General features: G+C 45.8%; 1 protein-coding gene across 1 annotated transcript; it reads left to right on the top strand.

Annotated features, from left to right (window-relative positions):
- Positions 1-1,712: 1,712 nt before the first annotated feature.
- PHLDA1 (pleckstrin homology like domain family A member 1) lies at positions 1,713-8,226 on the top strand. Its single transcript, XM_055240092.2, has 2 exons — positions 1,713-3,131; positions 3,559-8,226. The coding sequence occupies exon 1, from the start codon at positions 1,912-1,914 to the stop codon at positions 3,103-3,105; it is 1,194 nt and encodes a 397-aa protein (XP_055096067.1). The 5' UTR covers positions 1,713-1,911; the 3' UTR covers positions 3,106-3,131; positions 3,559-8,226.
- The last annotated feature ends 4,896 nt before the right edge of the window (positions 8,227-13,122 follow it).

Here is a 13,122-nt window from a genome sequence, read left to right as displayed (position 1 = left end):
CTCACAAAATTACTAAATCATTCTGAAATACATAACTGCAAATTCTGGGCTTTAAAGTCTCTAGTTAAATGGGTGATTTTGAAAATTGGTGGCTGTTCGGACATTTTCAAATGAGAGTAGAACGCATTTGTTTCAGACTGATAAACTGCAGGTTAGATAACACCAAATACATTTGAGTTTCTCCTAAGAAAATGACGTGGGCCTCCAGATTACATCTTATTTTTTTTTTACCCTATCAAGTTTGTTTTTCCATATGAAATGTCTTTCCCAACTACACCTGCCCTTGGAGACTCTGAATAACAGACTTAAAGGAAGTATCCTTTCCAGATGAGCTGAAGAATGTCATCCTCTTAAAAGAATGAACAGCTGGTCATGTAGAAATTCTCTGGAATGCTCACTTGTCCTACAAAGGCAGGGGAGCAGAAAACATGTAGTTTTTTTGTTATTGGTATACATAATTGTAAATCCTTGAGATAATTTTACTAGAAGTCCACGTAATTTTAATAATTGCCTTTCTCATGAAAAGATTGCTAATAAATTAACAATGTGAAGGCTAGAAAGCTGGCCAAGCATAATTTGGTGGAACTCAGGATTGCTGGCTGGATTGTCCCGTTGGATCAGACATTGTTTCTTAGATGAATATTCAGGACGCCCTCGTGTATAAAAGTTGTCCTTTGTTTGATTACCTTGGTATTAAGTTCGAATTTCTTACCATGACACACAAAGTATTCGATTCTTGCTTAGCTCTCTAAGCTCCTCTTACTTTCTTTTCCCCTCGTGAATTCTTTGCTCTTGCCACACAACTAGCGGATGAGCTAATCTATCTGTTCCAGTGTGGGCACAGTAGCAGCCCTAACTCTTACCTTGGCCCACTCTGACTTGTCCAGCCCTGGTTTAATTCTTCGTATCCTCGTGAGGGTCCGCACGTATTTGGGGCTGTTTACTAAACGGATGAACTTCCCTACCGGGAGGCTAGGTCTCGGTTATGCCTTACTTCCCAGGAAGCGGCTTCTATAGGCATTGTTTAAATGTAGGAGTAGGAGGGAGCTGGGGGTATTGCATTCCCCAAGTCACAGATAAATGAGATTCCAAAACCAAGATCTGGCTAGGCCTTGGAAAGAGGGACCTGCGAGGACGACCAGGCGTTTGGGACTGCGCCTTGCAGTGTGGGATCTCAGCACCGGATATTACCCTGGTTTGTAGAGAGTTATTAAGAGACGTTGCACACCGTACGGACGGGTCAAGAAGAAAGCCGAAGACGGGTTAGCGCCTGCGGTCGGGGTCGAGAAAAAGCAGGCGAGATGCGACCTGACGTGGGCCCGCCTCTTCACCCGTGGCAAGCCCGACAGTCGCACTATTGCTTTAACAATCGCCCTCTTTCCAAGAAGACCTACTTAGTGACCGTGAGCGAAAATGCGTGGGAAGACACGATGTCCTCTCGGCCTCTGTGCGCTCAGTTGTTTACCTAAGCGTCCGGGGCAGGCACACTCGCGGGACTCGGCCCCGGCCTCCCAGCTCGCCCAGGCCACGACGCTGGTTCTGCGGGCTCTCGGAGCCCAGCGCGAATCCCCAGGGCTAATTCCCAAGAACCAAGAGGCAGCACTGCCTGGAGGCTGCCCCCGCCTCCGCGCCCCCGTCCTCACTTTCTGAGGCTGTTAGCAGAGAGCCCCGCGGGCCGGGGAGAAGCGGGACGCGGGGGATGGCCTCGCAGCGCCCTGTGAGCGTCGGCAGTAGTCGTCAGACAGCCAGGGCTCCTTGGGCGATCGCCCTGGGTAGAGGAGAGGAGTTTCCGGGGCTCGGGTCCGGGTCGCCTTCCAGGGGAACAAGCGCGGAAGCAAGTGGGCGGCGAGAGGCGGAGCGAGGGACGCGGGGGGGCGTGGACGCAGCCGGCTTTGGAAAGGCCCCAAGTTAATGAGGCGTGCGCCGGCTGCCGAGCGCCTCTCGGAGCTGGGCTTTCCCCCGCGGTGCGGGCGCCGGGAGCCGCCTTTTCCGCTGGGTGTCACTCGGGGGTGGGGAAGATGGCCCATTCAAAAGCGCCGCGAGGGGGCCCGGCCAGTACCCTTCAGTGAGCGCTCACAAGAGGACGGCAGAGGCCCGGCATCTCGAAGCTCCGGGACCTTGTGGCGCATCAGGACGCGGCTGTCCCTCTGCCGGGACCCAGAGCCGCCACCGCCGCTCTGCCTCCTGCGTGTTAGCCTCCTCTGCGCGCTCCGGGCAGGCGGCCGTGGGAGCCGCTGGGGCGAGGACGGCGCTCGGCTGCTGCTGCTGCCCCCGGCCCGCGCGGCTGGAAACGGAAAGGCCGAGCCAAGCGGCGGCCCCTCTTATGCTGGGAGGATGCTGGAGAGCAGCGGCTGCAAAGCGCTGAAGGAGGGCGTGCTGGAGAAGCGCAGCGACGGCTTGTTGCAGCTCTGGAAGAAAAAGTGTTGCATCCTCACCGAGGAAGGGCTGCTGCTTATCCCGCCCAAGCAGCTGCAACACCAGCAGCAGCAACAGCAGCAGCAGCAACAACAGCCCGGGCAGGGGCCGGCCGAGCCGTCCCAACCCAGTGGCCCCGCTGTCGCCAGCCTCGAGCCGCCGGTCAAGCTCAAGGAACTGCACTTCTCCAACATGAAGACCGTGGACTGTGTGGAGCGCAAGGGCAAGTACATGTACTTCACTGTGGTGATGGCAGAGGGCAAGGAGATCGACTTTCGGTGCCCGCAAGACCAGGGCTGGAACGCCGAGATCACGCTGCAGATGGTGCAGTACAAGAATCGTCAGGCCATCCTGGCGGTCAAGTCCACGCGGCAGAAGCAGCAGCACCTGGTCCAGCAGCAGCCCCCCTCGCAGCCGCAGCTCCAGCCCCAACCCCAACCCCAACCCCAACCCCAACCCCAGCCTCAGCCTCAGCCGAAACCCCAGCCCCAATCACAACCCCAGCCTCAGCCCCAACCCAAGCCTCAGCCCCAGCAGCTCCACCCGTATCCGCATCCACATCCACATCCACACTCTCATCCTCACTCGCACCCACACCCTCACCCGCACCCTCATCCGCACCCACACCCACAGCCGCACTCGCAGCCGCACGGACACCGGCTTCTCCGCAGCACCTCCAACTCTGCCTGAAGGGGGCAGCTCCCGGGCAAGACAAGGTAAGGTCCCGGCACTCGCGCCCCTGAGGAGTGGGTCTCGGGGGTAGTGAGTTGGGAGGAGTAGGAAGCTTGTTCACAGGTTCGGCTCCTATATGGAGAAATCAGAACTCATTCCAAGTTTCTGGGGCGATAGAAGGAACGGAAACAAGCTGGAGCTAGGAGAGCCTGGGCAGAGAGGGGAGGCTGGGGAGATCCGGGCCAGGCAGGGGGCCTCGCGGACCGCACCCGCGGCCATCACAACAGTGCCCATCACGACCGTCCTTGTCCCGTGGTGCGTCCCCCAGCCGCACTTGACTATGTGTTTGGGCAGTTGAGGGAAACACCGCGGTGTCTTTCTGAGCCCGCTTTGTCAGGCGGACCGGCCCGAACAGAACTGGTCTCGGAGGGTTCTTAGCCACCTACTTCACTCGGTGTCATTTCTTTCCAGGTTTTGAGGACTTGAGGAAGTGGGACGAGCACATTTCTATTGTCTTCACTTGGATCAAAAGCAAAACAGTCTCTCCGCCCCGCACCAGATCAAGTTGTTTGGACATCACCCTACCGAAAACTTGCGATTCTTCTTAGTTTTCTGCATACTTTTCATCACGATGCAGGAAACGATTTCGAGTCAAGAAGACTTTTATTTATGAACCTTTGAAAGGATCGTCTAGTATGGTGAATTTTCTAGGAGCGATGATATACTGTAATTTTATTTTAACGTATTTTGATTGATGATTATTTATTAGTTTTTTTTAAATGCTTGTTCTAAGACATTTCTGAATGTAGGCCATTTCCCAAAAAGGAAACTTTATTTTCAAAAACCTAATCCATAGTAATTCCTAATCTTGGAAAATAAAAAAGGGCGGTGGAGGGGAAAACATTAAGAAGCTATTCATTATTCCTCGAGTACTTTCAGAAGGTCTGACACTTTCATTGTTTTGCCAGCTGGTTGAAATTAAAACTCTGATACTACTTTTTTTGAGGATTTTTGTTTTTGTTTTTGCTCAGACATATAGTTTGTCTAGAAGTTTTAAAAAGCTAGAAGTTAAAAATGGTGTAATTATGAAAATCTAATGCTCAAGATAGTTTCTAAAAGGAAATCAGTAGTAAGGATACCTGATTTCAAAATATTTAAAACATAACCTAACTGATGGTAGGATGATTGTATCTTGAATATGTGGTAGGGCCACATCTCCTGTAGGAAAACCTTGCTTTTATCATCTGTGTGTAAAGGGCTTAATAAGGAGAAGAGGCGTTTTGACTAATTTGTGAGTATAAATGCATTTGCTGTTTCATTTCAAAAATGTTGTGGAGGGAAAGAGTACATTTAACTTGTATAAGAGAATATTTGTACTCCTGTCCAGGCTGCAGGACCTTTCTTCGAGAGCTTTGCACACTTGACTTGAACCACATTTTCTGATCCCTTTACTTTGTTTTAGACGCACACTGAAAAATCTGGTTGTTTAAAGTACAATTTGTAGATATTTCAAAGGTCTAGGAGTCCTAAGTTTTTGTTTTCATACTGAAAATGATGTTGATCAGAGAAACCAACTGTTTTGCTTTTCATTGCTCTGTGAGAAATTTGAGAATTCTGTTTTGTTGTTAGGTTAGCTAAACTCAGAAATTGAAAAGGAAAAGACTGGATAAACACAGGATTTTCAGTAAGAAAACAACCCCAGTCTTGTCTTAGAAGCCACTTGTGGAAGAGTCTGTTGGGGAAAAAAAGAGGATGTGCTTTTAAAGGTAGAACAAACCTTCTTCTGTGTTAAATCAAAAGGATGTTCAAAATCCACCAGGACAGATGCTACTTAAGTTTAAATGGAGCCATAGATGATACAAAGTCCTCTTGGGGCTGAAAATCACTTCCTATCTGCCTGGCTTTACTAACTGGTTTCTGTTTTCCATTATCTTTTTCATAGAAAGTCTTGGTCAGTATTTTTCCAGCATTTAAATTGAAACGGTCAGTATTAGACCACTGCTAGGTTATGTAGTCAAGAAATAAAAATAGAATTACATGCTACAGATGTCTTTATTCTCCTTCCATCTAGAAAGGAGTTCCAAGGTCAAGTTACTTTTTAGTGCAATAGTTAAATGACATTTTGAGATCATAACTCATATCCAAAAAGTTGCAGGGAAAATTAAAATAGCTTTCCCCTATTAAGCTAATGGCAAACAAAACTTAAGTGGACCCCCACTTCCAGTGGTTGTTTAGGATGCGGTTGTGAAAATATGTTGCCAACATTTAAAAACTCGTTTCATATGTATATATGTATACACATATATGAATATGTATGTATATATACATATATGAGAACATGTGTGTACACATATGCACATATATGAATATGTATATATGTATATGTATGTATATATGTATATGAAATGAGAGCCACATCTAAAGATTTCTTAAATCAAGTTTGGTTCAGCTTCCTTAGAACTATGGCTGTACTTTTTGAGGAGTACCTCATAGTACTATATTTTTAATGCATGCAAATCATAATAAGTCCAAATGAACCACAGTTTTTTCCCAATGGAGGATTTTTTTTTTAATTCTTGTACTAAAAATAAAATCCATACCAAATACTTTACAAATTAAGATTGATGTAGGTTTTAAAAAAGGCATTTGTATGTTGTTAGCTTACATATGGGGCTAGGTAATTTCATTGCTTAAAAAAATATGCCCAGGCTCCCTCTTGGTGGCTGGATTTCTTTTTTTTCCCTCGTGGTGGCCATGGTTCTTAATAGGGCCACCAGAGTCATGGTTTCTTTTTTTTTTTTTTTTTTTTTTTTTTTGAGATGGAGTCTCGCTCTGTCACCCAGGCTGGAGTGCAGTGGCACGATCTCGGCTCACTGCAACCTCCGCCTCCTGGGTTTGTGCCATTCTCCTGTCTTAGCCTCCTGAGTAGCTGGGACTACAGGTGAATGCCACCACGCCCAGCTAATTTTTGTATTTTTAGTAGAGATGGGGTTTCACCATATTGGTCAGGCTGTTCCTGAACTCCTGACCTCAGGTGATCCATCTGCCTTGGCCTCCCAAAGTGCTAGGATTACAGGTGTGAGCCACCACACCCGGCCCCAGACTAATGGTTTCTTGACTTTCCATAGCCCTTGTTCCTTAGTCTGCTGTGATATTTATGTTGACCTTTATCACTTTCTATTCTGAACCCCTCTTAGCATTTAATGTGAAATCTAAGAAATTAGAGAGAAGTAGAATGGCTTTTATTGTTTTGACATCTTTGAAATTATTATTAATAATTTTTCCAGAGCAAAAAAGCAAACACGCTCAATAAGACTAAACAAAACAAAATATAAATGTACATCATTTAATGTCTCAGTGGCTCTATTCTACCTGTAGGAAAATGATACAAAACCACCTAAGGTATTTTGAAATCTGACAAATCAGCTTCATGGAAAAAGGTAAAAAATGCATTTTTCAACCGAAAGGGCAGATCCAATAGAAGACCCACTCCTTAAATAAACATAAAATGTAAAAGTTGGAAAATTAAGAGTAATGTTCCATCTGGAAACTGAACTTTTGTCCTTGAACTTCTGTTGGCACCAAGCCTCATACACAGTGAGCTCAATAACTGTGTGTTGGGACAAAGGAAGGAAGGACAAAATGTGTAACTCCCCAGCATCTGGGAGATGCTGTCTCTTGCCTCACTGAGTGTTCCTTTTCTTTGCTCTCATGTCATTCCCTGAGAACAACGAATTCTGGGACAGGCTAAACATCATGATGAAGCTTCTTAAACAGACTTTCTTAGTGGAAATCCATTTAGATCTGTGTATGCTCTATGGGGAGTGCTGATGTCAGAGAGTAAATGTCTATAACGGGCCCTTTTAAAATGAACATTTTCCTCATTGAGCAAGCTGGGATTCTCTAATGTAGAAATCAAGCCATCTTTATAACTTCACTTCAAATGTTTATGTTTTTGTTTTTTTGTCTCCAATGATGGTAAAAATAAAAAATACACATTACTTAAAGGAGTTTCCCTCACATGTAAACACTGTTAGGAAGTCTGGATTAAGTTGAAAGTCCTGTTTTAACTCTTTTTTTCTCTCATATACCAAACACTCTGTATTTCTCTTAAAGAAGCCCTTTAAGAGAAAGCCCTAATTTTAAATCTGACAGTAAAGTTTGCTGCAAGTGTATGAGTTTAAACGTATCCCTTGTTTTCTGTCCCTAGGGGAAAAGTCATGTAGTTTTAGCTTGGCTCCAGTGTTAATATTATATTCGGTAGCAGCCTTAGAAGAGTGGTCTAAGACTTGAACCTGGAGCAATTTTATAGCACAGAATCCTATGAAGATAGGACTGTGAACGTTTATTTTCTTTTTTGTGTGTGTCAAACTGATTGGTTTTTGCTCTACCAGTAAAATGTCCTCGGCAGAATAAATTTTAAACGTGAAAATTATAGATCTTGATATTGAATCCATCAGTGATTCAAGAGATACACCTGTTTGCCTAAAACAACCTAAGATGTATTAGTTATGGAATCATGTGTTGGATAGGTTCTTAAGACCTGTTTCCTCGAATCTTGCAACAGTTTTCAAGGGTGGCTTTTTGACTTGTACGATTGGGCAGATAATCCAGATTTACCTAAGATTGGGTAAAAAAGTCATCTGTGACTTTGCTGGCAGGGCATTTGCTAAATGGAGTACAGGATCTAAAAGGGTTTTCTTAGAAAGGGCAATATTGTCCAATGAAGGAAGCAGAAGGACTCTGGGTTAGAAGCATCTGCACAAAAGCTGGTGAGACCTACTCTCCACTGCTCTGCAGCTGGACTGCTGATGGCAGGCTGAGCAGTGGGGAAGCAGGTTTTAACAATAGGTAGTCCTTCCAGGTCACTGTATATTGAGAAGAAACATAAAACTATTGTCTGTTACATTCCGAGGTCAGCCTTCTTCTTAACGTTTTATAATATACAAATGCCAGCTTCTGGAAAGCAAGTATCATCATGTACCAAATGCTTTATACGCCATCACATTCATGAATTTTTTAGCATGGTCATAACTTGTGTAAATATGTCTCTTAGAAGATTTTGGGGAGATGTGATTTATTTTTCGTATTTTCAAAATGCATTCCATTTCAAATAAAGTTATCTATTGAGACAACCGACCTGTGGACCTTTTGAAGGCCTTGTTCAACTGGCACATGCGTTGTGTATTCCTGTGAAACAGAGATTCTGAATTGCTTGGGCATTCTGGGAAAAAAGACCATTTTTGAGGTTGGGAATTCATTTTTTTAAAAATTCACTGGGAATTTGGAATATGAAAATTCGCTCAGGTCTGTTGGTGAAAAAATTATCTTTCAGAATGCTAATGAACTTTAATTGAATTTTCAATAATTTCCCAGAGGACCAGAAACAGTCCCTAGTGAATCAGCTCAACAGCAATTCCCTTTTGAGTCCCAGAAGTAGTCTAGTTCTCTTATGTCTCTTGGGAGGGTAAAGCTTTGTCTCTGAGTCATCCTTCAAACAGGTATTCATAGACCCTCCTATTCTGTGTTGAAAGCAGAAGAGGGACTTGATTCTTTAAAGAAAAATAGCATAACTTTATTCTTACAATCTCCACTGGCATCTAAAAGCCTTTAAATCTCAAAAGACTTTAAAATAGGAAACTTGAAGGCATTTTTTTTATCCCTTATCCCTTAGCACAGTCTTGCATTGACAGCTTTGCTACTCTAGTTTGTTTTGTTTTGTTTTTTAAAGAAAAAATGTGAGAAGACAAATTACTGTGATGCTGAGGGGACTTCAGGGACACGGTGTGAAATAAATATATATAGTAGGTGGTAGCCCAGGATTGGTAAGAGCCAGGATTTGAGAGTCACAGTACACGGCTTCAAGTCCGAGTTTCACAATTATTAGCTGTGTAGATCTTGAATTACTTAAACTCTTGGAAACTCAGTTTCCTTTTCTGTAAAATGGAGTTTATAAAGGTACTTAACTTTAGGGGGGTTGAGGAGATTTAATAAGTTAGGATACATAAAAGTACTTAGAGCAATGCCTGGCATTACTATGAAAGGAAGCTCCTTGCATTAGGACGGATAAACAGGTGGGGAATCATTATAGCCATATGAATATATAATATATGGTATTCTGAAGCTAGGCATTGTATTTTCTGAGATCTCAGCACTTATTTATTTATTTATTTATTTATTTATTTAAAACACAGTCTTGCTTTGTTGCCCAGGATGGAGTACAGTAGCGCCATCTTGGCTCACTGCAATCTCCACCTCCGGGGTTCAATTCTCCCACATCAGCCTCCTGAGTAGCTGGGATTACAGGCATGTGCCACCACAATGGCTAATTTTTGTATTTGTAGTACAGATGGGGTTTCACCATGTCACCCAATCTGGTCTTGAACTCCTGACCACAAGTGATCCAGCTGCCTTGGCATCCCAAAGTGCTGGGACTACAGGCGCGAGCCACCATGCCTGGCCTCAGCACTTCTTTTTCAATGGTAAGAACCGTATGGTTGACCACATCCTTGTATTCAACTTTGAAAAAAGAGAAAAAATACATTATAGAAATACTATTTAAAATTTTATTATTATTATTATTTCTTTGGAGACTGAGTTTTACTCTGTCGCCCAGACTCTGAGATGCAGTGGCACAATCTCTACTCACTGCAACCTCCGCCTCCTGGGTTCAAGCTATTCTCCTGCCTCAGCTTCCTGAGTAGCTGGGATTACAGGCCCACACCACCGCACCTGTATTTTTGTATTTTTAGTAGAGACAGGGTTTCACCATGTTGGCCAGGCTGGTCTCGAACTCCTGACCTCAGGTGATCCACCTGCCTCAGCCTCCCAAAGTGCTGGGATTACAAGCGTGAACCACTGCGCCTGGCCAATTTTTATTACTTTTTAGAGACATGGTCTTGCTCTGTTGCCCAGACTGGAGTTCAGTGGTGTGATCATAGCTCGCTGCAGCCTGGAACTCCTGGGCTCAAGCATCCACCCACCTTAGCCTCCCAAAGTCCCAGGATTACAGGGATCAGCCACCATGCCTGCAAGCACTACCATTTTAATGACAATTTTCATTTGCTTATTACTTTCCAGTCTTGGTCCACATGCTCGTATATTTTAAGTTATTTATAAATTATTCTATCAAAATAGTCATATATGTAGCTGTGGTGTTCTGCCCAGATTGCCACTTCAGGACAGAGAGGGCATTCAGTCACCGTATGTGCAAGTGCTGGTGGCTATCATTGAGAGGTGACAGCATGCTGGCAGTCCTCACAGCTCTCGCTCGCTCTCAGCGCCCCCTCTGCCTGGGCTCCCACTTTGGCAGCACTTGAGGAGCCCTTCAGCCCACCCCTGCGCTGTGGGAGCCCCTTTCTGGGCTGGCCAAGGCAGGAGCCGGCTCCCTCAGCTTGCAGGGAGGTGTGGAGGGAGAGGCACAAGCAGGAACCGGGGCTGGGCGCAGCGCTTGTGGGCCGGCTGGAGTTCCAGGTGGGCGTGGGCTTGGTGGGGCCTGCACTCGGAGCAGCCGGCCGGCCCTGCCGGCCCCAGGCAATGAGGGACTTAGCACCTGGGCCAGCAGCTGCGGGGGGTGTACTGGGTCCCCCAGCAGTGCCAGCCCGCCGGTGCTGCGCTCGATTTCTCACCGGGCCTTAGCTGCCTTCCCACTAGGCAGGGCTCGGGACCTGCAGCCCGCCATGCCTGAGCCTCCCACCCCCTCCATGGGCTCCTGTGCGGCCTGAGCCTCCCTGACGAGCGCCACCCCCTGCTCCACGGCACCCAGTCCCATCGACCACCCAAGGGCTGAGGAGTGCGAGCGCAGGGCGCGGGACTGGCGGGCAGCTCCACTTGCAGCCCCGGTACGGGATCCACTGGGTGAAGCCAGCTGGGCTCTTGAGTCTGGTGGAGATGTGGAGAACCTTTATGTCTAGCTCAAGGATTGTAAATACACCAATCAGCACCCTGTGTCTAGCTCAGGGTCTGTGAATGCACCAATCGACACTCTGTATCTAGCTGCTCTGGGGGGGCCTTGGAGAACCTTTGTGTTGATACTCTGTATCTAACTGATCTGATGGGGACGTGGAGAACTTTAATGTCTAGCTCAGGGATTGTAAACGCACCAATCAGCACCCTGTTAAAACAGACCACTCGGCTCTACCAATCAGCAGGATGTGGGTGGGGCCAGATAAGAGAATAAAAGCAGGCTGCCCGAGCCAGCAGGGGCAACCCGCTCGGGTCCCCTTCCACACTGTGGAAGCTTTGTTCTTTTGCTCTTTGCAATAAATCGTGCTACTGCTCACTCTTTGGGTCCACACTGCTTTTATGAGCTGTAACACTCACTGCGAAGGTCTGCAGCTTCACTCCTGAGCCAGCGAGACCACGAACCTACCAGAAGGAAGAAACCCTGAACACATCCGAACATCAGAAGGAACAAACTCCAGACGCGCCACCTTAAGAGCTGTAACTCACCGCAAGGGTCCGTGGCTTCATTCTTGAAGTCAGTGAGACCAAGAACCCCCAATTCCGGACACATCATGTTCTCAGCAAGTCCTTTCCCTGGGGACCCACCCTGTCCTAGAACACACCCCGTCCTTGGGGGTAGCCCGCATCCAGTGATGGGTCTATGGGGAGTGGATGAAGGCCAGGCCAACTGTAAAGGATCATCCCAGTTGCAGAGCTGCCTGTGGAATTGGCAGAGGCCTGTCACAACCAGTGGGCATTGTAGTCCAGCTCTTACTCTGCTCAATTCTGTTTCCCTTGCTTCCTCACAGGTGAGGTTCCCAAAAACACTACTTGGGGTGGGAACACTCGCTCTCCCCCTAACCTCCTGTCGTCAAATCTCAGAACCTGTATCTCAGGGAATCCTGTCTCTGACCATATCTGTTTCTGTATGTGAATATATGTATGTTCCCACCACCAGGTTCTGTAGGAAGGCTGGTGGTGTTGGCAGGGGAGTAAACAGCATAGTGGTGAAGCATAGGCTTTAGGGTGGTGGCTCTCAATGTCCCCCAGAAGACATTTAGCAACGTTTGGAGACATTTTTGGTTATCACAAGTGGTGAGTAGAGGCCAAGGATGCTGCTAAATATTCTACAATGCACAAGAGAGCCCCACCTACAACAAAGAATTACCCCACCCAAAATGTCAATCATACCAAGGTTGAGAAACCCTGCTTTGGAATCAGTCTCATTCTTAGCTGAGTTGCTCTGGGCAAGTAATTTAATTTATTTTAGCCTCAGTTTTCAGCGTGTGCAATGCAGACAATGATAGTACCTGTCTCATGGAGTTGTGAAACCAAAATTAGTTCACATAAAGGACTGTGGCTGTTCCTGTCGCAAAGTAAGCATTCAGTAAGTGGTAGCTATCATCCTTATTATTATTGTTTAAAGTCATAATGTTAATGACAGCATAATATGACATTTAGTTGGTGTATTATTTCACTTATTTGCCTATTGCCATCTGGTGATTTTCTGTTGTTATGCTGTTAACAATACAGCTGCAATAAACGTCATCATGCATAGATTATATTGAATAAAAAGCATGAACTGGGATTCTAGTTCTGACTCTTAGTCTTCTGACATTAGCAGCTCATTAAATCTCTATGAGCCTTAGTCTGCTCATTTGTAAGTGGGAATAATAGCCCTGCCTGAGAGAAGCTATTATGAACATACTATGAAGTGGCAGTAAAATCTGCATGAGTTCAAGTCCCGGAGGCACCACTTAGCCACTTTACTTACAGTAAAGCATCATGAAAATGCAAACATTATTATCTGGATTCCATTTTAAGAGGAATTAGATATTATATATTCATATACATATGTATATTTCAATGCAAATAATCTGGTTTTAAGAACTAGGATGGGCTGGGCATGGTGGCTCATGACTGTAATCCGAGCACTTTGGGAGGCCAAGGCAAGAGGATCACTTGAGGCCAGGAGTTCAAGACTAGCCTGGGCAGCATAGCAAGAAGCCTATCTCTATTTTTTTTTTTTTTTTTAGATTCTGACAAAGGCTTATTAAAAAAAGAGAAACAAAAGTTTTAAAAAAGAAAGGG

Source organism: Symphalangus syndactylus, chromosome 13 (genome assembly GCF_028878055.3).
Source record: "Symphalangus syndactylus isolate Jambi chromosome 13, NHGRI_mSymSyn1-v2.1_pri, whole genome shotgun sequence".
Classification (NCBI taxonomy): Eukaryota; Metazoa; Chordata; class Mammalia; order Primates; family Hylobatidae; genus Symphalangus; species Symphalangus syndactylus.
Note: the sequence above shows the minus strand (reverse complement) of the source record. Positions and strands in the feature narration are given on the sequence as shown.